A 7597-nucleotide genomic window follows, 5' to 3' on the forward strand; every position below is an offset into this window, starting at 1 on the left:
CCTTGGGTGTGCTGCTGCTGCTGCTGCTGCTGCTGCTGTCAGATTGCTGCTGGCTTTTGGAGCCACTAGCAGCAGCAGAAGCAGCAGCAGCAGTGTCAGCACTCCGCACAGCTGCCTTGCTTTTGCTCTTCGGAGGTGATGGGGATCCTTCCTGCTGCTGCTGCTGCTGCTGCTGCTGCTGCCGCTCCTGCTGCTGCTGCTGCTGCTGCTGCTGCCCTTCCGACTGTTGCTGTTGCCGCTTCTCTTGCTGCTTCTTCTGCTGTTGTTGTTGTTGTTGCTGCTGCTGCTTCTGTTTTGGTTGCTGCTGCCGTTTCGGCCGCTGCTTTTGCTGCTGCTCCTCAAGAGCTGCGTCTGCTGCTAAGGGCGAGCCTGAGTCTGCTGCTGCTGCTGCTCCTGCTGCTGCTGCTGCTGCTGCTGCTGGAGAGGATCGGCTTTCAGCATTAGAGTCTGGTTGGGGGGCCTCTGCAGGCTCCGGGCTACTTGCTGCTGCTGCTTCTGCTGCTGCTGCTTCTGCTTCTGCTGCTTCTGCTGCTGTTGCTTCTGCTTCTGCTGCTGCTGCCTCCTCTGCTGCTTCTGCTGCTGCTACTCGTGTAGCTGCAGCTTCTGCTGCAGCGGCTTCCACAGTTGCTGGCGCTGCAGCTTCTGCTGCAGCGGCTTCCGCCTCTGCTGCTGCTGCTTCTGCTGCTGGTGCCACAGCGTGTGCATCCGCTCCATCTGCTGCCATTAGCTGTTTTGCTGCTGCGCCTGCTGCGCCTGCTGCAGCTGCTGCAGCTGCTGCTGACACCTCAGCAGCTGGCGTCTCCCCTGTGCTGCTCATGGCTGGCGCAGCACCTGCTGCAGCGCAGCTGCTGCTTCTGCGGGGGAAAGTGCAAGAAATTTGCTTTTAAGAAGACTTTTGAGGAGGATTTAGATAAATATTTCCAAAATAAAACATAAAATGTTCTTTTTTGGTTTTTTATTTGGTGGAAGAGCCGAAAAGGTGTCCAGACAGCCGAGGTTGCCCATGGCGCCGATTGGCTGCCGGGGCTGTTCAGGAGAAAAGCGACGAAAAAGAAGGAAGAAATGGGGAAATTTTGTTTATTTACCAAACAGAAAGCCTTAAAACTATTATATTTCTTTTATAAATGATTAATTCAAGTTTTTGCGGAACATCGACGGATGCAGGCTGGGGTGTACAGACAGACAGCAGGCGTCGGCTGTCCATTGGCCTCGACGACTCTTCCGGCGTTCGCGATCGCCGAATTTGAGGAATTAAAGCTCACTTAAATTTAATTATTTAAATGAATTCAGATTTAAAAGTAGTTTTGAATTATTTTGCGGGCTTTCTGGCTTCAGGAGGCGACGGGGAAGCCGGGAAATGCCGTGGAAGGCGAACTTGAATTTTCCTTGCATCGACGGGAAACCCGAGAAGAAGAGCAGCTTTATTTGCGTATTTTAGTCTTATTGAATCCCATTTACTAAATTAAATCTTTTGTTTCATATATTCACCTTCAAACTTATTTTTATTTTTTTGTTTTCCTCTTGGCTCTTCGATGGCTCAGTGCACACAGGGTGGTGTCCATACACCCGAGGGCTCGCCGCTGCGGCACTCCAGATATTAATTTCAATTTTTATTTTAATTTTATTTTTATTTTTATTTTTAAAATTAAAGCTAAGAGAACACGTGGCAGCGGCAACAGGGCTGCAGGCTCTCCCCTGAAGGCTGTAAAAATATGCAAAATATAAATACAAATATAAGTACAAACATTTCACAAACATGTATATATATAGATATATATATATGACATGAATGGATACAGAAATATATATATACATACACGTATGTATTATCTGCATATATATTTATCTATTTCCCTCCTTATAATATAGATATATATGAATGTATATATATATAGTGGTAAATATATATATATATATCCATATGTATATATATATATATAAATAATATATACATATTTTCTTATATCTGTACATACATCTAAGCATGCACTCATACATTTCTATAAGAAATGAAAAAAATAAAAATAAATAAATAAATAAATTACATTCATGTATACACATTTAATTAATATATATATATGTATGTTATTATATATATATACAGATTATATATATTATATATATACATAATCATATATATATAATTATATATATTTGTATATTTATATCTATAAATAACAGAAAAGCAAAATAAGACGCAAATTAAAAGAAGTGTTTTTTGCAACTCTTGAAAAGCAAAAATATCTTTCTGCATTTTTCGAATTTAAATTAATTTCAACAGAAATAAAATTTAAAATAGAATAAATTAAATTGAATTAAATTAATTTCAATCTTTCGCCGTTTAAGCCTTGGGGGACCAAAAGGTTCTTTTCCATTCCTTTTTTGTTTTTTAAAAGGATTTATAATTCAGCGAAATGGAAATTGCACATTTGCTGCTATTCAAACAGCAGCAGCAGCAGCAGCAGCAGCAGCAGCAGCAGCAGCAGCAGCTGGGGTACTCGTCGTGGCTAGCTAGCCGGTTGTCTGGCTCTGCGGAGACTGCCCCTAGGGCTCCTCGCAGCTAGCTGTGGCTAGCTGGCGTGGCTAGCTGGGACCAGCGGTGGCTAGCTGGCCTCGCTAGCTAGTTTAGCCAGCCAAGTTGGCTAGCTAAGATGGCTAGCTAGCCTAGCTAGCTAGCGTAGCTAGCTGGTCTCGCTAGCTAGGCTGGCTAGCTGGCCTAGCTAGCCGTGGCTAGCCACGGCTGGCTAGTTGTGGCTGGCTAGCCGTGGCTAGCTAGCCGTGGCTAGCTAGCTGTGTTGGCTAGCCAGCGTGGCTAGCTGTGTTGGCTAGCTAGCTTGGCTAGCTAGCCACGGCTAGCTAGTTCGGCTGGCTAGCTTGGTTAGCTGTATTTGGGAGCGTCTCGTAGATGAAGTTGTGGTTGGTGTAGCAGCACATGTCTGAACAGCAGCAGCAGCAGCAGCAGCAGCAGCAGCAACGATATATCCAATGAACAAATGGAACATATGTTTGGCTAGCTTGCTAATTAGCTGTGGCTCGCCAGCTAGCTAGCTAGCTAGCTAGCTAGGTATGCCTAGGTCGCTGGCTAGCTAGCTAGCTGTGCCTAGCTAGCTACTCGTGGCTAGCCCTAGCTAGCTACCTAGACTTCGTTAGGCCTAGCTAGCCAGCCACAGCTAGCTGCAGCTTCAAGAGATATCTGTGGCTGACTAGCTACAACACTAGCGAACTCAAAAGCTAGCTAGCTAGCTAGCTAGCTAGCTAGCTACCTAACCAGCAAGCTAGCTAGCTGGGAAGTTAGCTAGGTGGCTAGCTAGCTAGCCGGTTCTAACCATCTGCAGCCAGCCCGCTCTCCACCTGTAGATCGCTAGCTAGCTATGGCTAGCTAGCTAGCGAGCTAGCCAGCTAGCTAGCCAGCTATTTAGCTGCTTAGCTAGCTCTTTGGCAACCTCTCTAGCTAGCTCTTTAGCTAGCTCCCTTGCTAGCTCTTTAGCTAGCTGTTGAGCTAGCCAATTTGCTAGCCAGCCATTTAGCTAGCTAGCCATTTAGCTAGCTAGCTAGCTAGCTAGCTAGCTAGCTAGCTAGCTATTTAGCTAGCTAGCTAGTTTACCTGCTGCGACCTTCATGGCCTTTTCGCAGATTTGTTTTGCCGTCAAATTCGGGACATCAAAAAGGGCTCGAGCAGCAGCTGAAAAAAAATAAAAATAAAATTTAAATTGAAAAGATTTAATTTAAAAGTTTAAAAATAGTTAAATAAAAGAATTAAATAAAGAAATAATTAAATAAAAGAATTAATTAGAGAGTCTAATTTCAAAGGTTAAAAGGAATCAACTAAAAGAATTGAATGAAAGAATTAAATAAAAGAATTAAATAAAAGAATTAAATAAAAGAATTAAATAAAAGAATTAAATAAAGAATTAGAGACGAATAAAAAAGAATTAAAATGAAATAAAAAAGAAATAAAAAAGAAGACGGAAAGAAGTCAAATGAGACGAAAATAAAAAGGAAAATAAAAAAGAAACAAAAATAAAACGAAAAATGAAAGAAAATAAAAATAAAACAAAAATAAAACCTAAAAGAGATAAAAAGAAACAAAAAAGATTTTAAAAGATGCAAAAAGGGATTTAAAAAAGAAGCAAAGAGGGATTTAAAAAGACGGTTAGAAAGAATTAAAAAAATAAAAACAAAAAAGATGAAAAGACGAATAAAGAAATAAAAAGATGAATGAAGAAATAAAAAGATGAATAAAGAAATAGAAGAAGAATAAAGAAATAAAAGAAATAGAAGAAGAATAAAGAAATAAAAGGATGAATACAGAAATAAACGAAGAATAAAGAAATAGAAGGAATAAAGAAATAAAGAAGAATAGAGAAACAAAAGAATAAAAAAGAAATAAAAGAATAAAAAAGAAATAAAAGAAGAATAAAGAAACAAAAGAAAAAAGAACAAAAAAGAAGAAAAAAGAACAGAAAAGTTGCAAAAAGAGTTGCAAAGAGGCAGTCGCGAGGCGGCGAAACGCGTCGAAAACGCGTCGAAAAAAGCGGAGAAAACGGGAAATAAAAGCAGAAGAAAGAGGAGCGAAAGGCGCTGCAGAAGGGGGAGAAAAGAGAGCGAAAAAGGAGCGAAAAAGGAGCGAAAAAGGAGCGAAAAAAACAAAAAAAGAAACAAATACCTGCAGCAAAAGGGCCGCCGCTGCCGACGGCCAAAACGCCGTCGTGGGCCTCGAGGACGTCGCCGTGTCCAGACACCTCAAGAGAGAGCGCGGCGTCCGCGACGATAAGGACGGCCTGCTCGAAAAGCGGAATTTGGGAGTTAAAACGCAAAATAAACGCGAAATTGAGCTCCATTTTCATTTATTTCATCTTTTTATTCACTTATTTCCACTTTTTCCGACTTTTTTCCGACTTTTTCCGCCAACTTTCCACCTTTTCACCTCCAGGTGACGCAGCCCCCGCTCCGTCCGCCACAGCTTCGCCAGCTCCACGCACGAACGAACCAACTGGCCTACAAACAATAAATAAATAAATAAATAATAAATAAATAAATAAAAATATAAATAAATAAATAAATAAATAAGTAAATAAATAAAATAATTCATTCATTCGTTCATTAATTCGGTAAGTTGAAAGAAAGGGGTGGCCGGCGAGCTGCCTCTTTGGCTCCCGCTCCCCAGGGCTCCCCGCCCCAAACCCTAAAACCTAAACCCTAAACCCTAAACCCTAAACCCTAAACCCTAAACCCTTGCCTGGGTGTTCCTCTATTTTGCTTTCTAGCTTCTCCAATAAAGTAAAACAATCTGCTGTTGCTCCTGCAAACCCTAAAATGATTCCTTGAGGCAATCGCCGAATCTTTTTCGCGTTCGGCTTCACCACCTGCCACAAACCCTAAACCCTAAACCCTAAACCCTAAGCCCTAAACCCTAAACCCTTGATTTCGATGATTTGTTTGGAGCAATCGACTCGATTCAGAGATGAAATTAAAAGGAAGATGAGTAAGAGTTCAAACAAGTTTAAATAATAAACAAATGTTATTTATTTATTTATTTATTTATTTTTATTTTCATTTATTTATTTATTTATTTATTCACTTTTATTTACTTATTTATTTATTTGTTTCATCAAAGGGAAGTAAATGGGCCAGACACCAAATGAAATAAATAAATAAATAAATGATAGTACGCAAATAAATAATAATAAATAAATAAATAAATAGTGATTGTTAAAAAATGAAAACTAAATTAAATAATGAATTAGTTAAATTTCAAAAAAAGAAATAAAAGAAATAAATCAAAACAAAAGTGAAATAAAAAATGAAATTAAAAACATGAATCAAAAAACAAAACATTTGATTATTTAACAAACCAAATTAATTAAATTAAATTAATTAAAACAGATCAAATTAAATTAATTAACTAAATTAAACTAAATTAAATTAATTAAATTAAATTAAATTAATTAAATTAAATTAATTCCCTCGAGCCCTCACCAAACTGCCTTGAGACACTTGCCCGTCCCCTGCTAAACACTTCGCAGCAACAGCAGCAGCAGCAGCAGCAGCAGCAAATGAGCAGCAGCAGTAGCAGCAGCAAAGGCAGCAGCAGCAGCAAAGGCAGCAGCAGCAGCAGCAGCAAAGGCAGCAGCAGCAGCAGCAGCAAAGGCAGCAGCAGCAGCAGCTGTAGCAGTAGCAGCAGGACTAGTAGGAGCACCGAATCAGCAGCAGCAGCAGCAGCAGCCTGCCGCTCGTCCGCAGACCTCTTCAAACTAGGGTTTAGGGTTTAGGGTTTAGGGTTTACGACTTGGTCTCCTTTCCTGACGCATAGAATGGTAGTTGAATGTCTTGAATTAAAAAAGGAATCTCTTGGGCCCCCGTAAACAGCCCCAAAACTTGAATGCCGAATTTGCTGCTGCTGCTGCTGCTGCAGCAGCTGCTGCTGCAGCAGCTGCTCCTGCAGCAGCAGCAGCTGCTGCTGCGGGGTGTATATACACCCCAAATGCGCGAATCGAACCCTGCTGCTGCTGCTGCTGCTGCTGCTAAGGGGAGCAACCCCTGCCGCTGCTGCTGCAGCTGTTGCTGCTGCTGCTGCTGCTGAGGGGGAAAAGAAGTTGCTGCTAATGGAATTAAATTTATTTGCAGAAAGAAATTTACTTATTTTTTTTGTTGGAGGCGAACGAAAGAGGAGAGAGGCAAAAGAGGCCCTCATGGGGTCTAATAAAAATAAATTAAAAATAAATAAATAAATAAACAAATAAATAAATAATAAATAATAAAACAATTTATATTTATTGTCTTTGTTTTATTTTGTTTTTATCTTTTCACTTATTTGCCTTTTCCTTTCACTCTCGCTGTCGCAGCCTTGTTAGCTCGAAACCCTAAGCCCTAAACCCTAAACCCTAAACCCTAAACCCTAAATGGGGGTTTCCGCTGCTGTCTCTGCGTGGCTTCTTTCTTGAGGACAAATGCATCAAATAGAAGAAAAAGAAGAAAAAGGAAATAAAATGAAATAAAACAAAATGGCGTTTCAACTCGCCGTGCAATTCAGGTGTCTGTACACCTCACACCTCTTCGAATCCTGCACCTCCTCGACCGCCAATTAAAACGAATTTGCAATTTTTTCATTCATTTCTTTTTCTCTTTTTCTAATTTATAAAAACAAATCAAATTAATCCGAAATCAGACACACCAAACTCCACACACTCCCTATACACCCCGGGGGCCCCGGGGGGCCCCTGGGGGCCCCCCGGGACCCCCAGGGGGCCCCAAGGGACCTCGGGGTCCCCCAAGGACCCGAAAGGGTCCATTTTTGATTGTCTTTATCTTTAGACTGTCTAGTTAGACTTTAATTTTATATTTCTGTCCTTTAAACGGAATTTTTGGGGGTCTTTGAGCTGTACACACACCCGAAACCGCAGCAACACCCCATGAGGTGTATCGACGCGCGGCTGCTTCGGATTCATTTTTTCCTTTTCTTCATTTTATTTTATTTCCTTCACTTCTCTGCTTCTTCTCTAATCCAACTAAGACCAGGGGGTCCCCGGGGGCCCCCCGGGGGCCCCGGGGGGCCCCCGGGGTGCCCCCGGGTGCCGCCGGAGGGACCCAGTACAGG

The 7597-nt window shown here is 41.4% G+C and overlaps 2 protein-coding genes across 2 annotated transcripts in view; both read right to left on the minus strand.

Annotated features, from left to right (window-relative positions):
• ETH_00035220 (uncharacterized protein) overlaps positions 1–817 on the minus strand; it is a gene marked incomplete at both ends in the record, with an annotated part of 2565 nt that extends 1748 nt beyond the window's left edge. The window contains one exon of the mRNA XM_013373928.1: positions 110–817. Coding sequence (XP_013229382.1) covers positions 110–817 — 708 coding nt within the window. The remainder of the gene's footprint in view (positions 1–109) is intronic.
• Positions 818–2856: 2039 nt separating this feature from the next.
• ETH_00035225 (heat shock protein hslv, putative) lies at positions 2857–4841 on the minus strand (the record flags this gene model as incomplete). Its single annotated transcript, XM_013373929.1, has 3 exons — positions 2857–2936; positions 3605–3682; positions 4667–4841. The coding sequence occupies 3 exons, from the start codon at positions 4839–4841 to the stop codon at positions 2857–2859; spliced, it is 333 nt and encodes a 110-aa protein (XP_013229383.1).
• Between the last annotated feature and the right edge of the window lie 2756 nt (positions 4842–7597).

Source organism: Eimeria tenella, genomic scaffold (assembly GCF_000499545.2).
Source record: "Eimeria tenella Houghton genomic scaffold, Eth_scaff182, whole genome shotgun sequence".
Lineage (NCBI taxonomy): Eukaryota > Apicomplexa > Conoidasida > Eucoccidiorida > Eimeriidae > Eimeria > Eimeria tenella.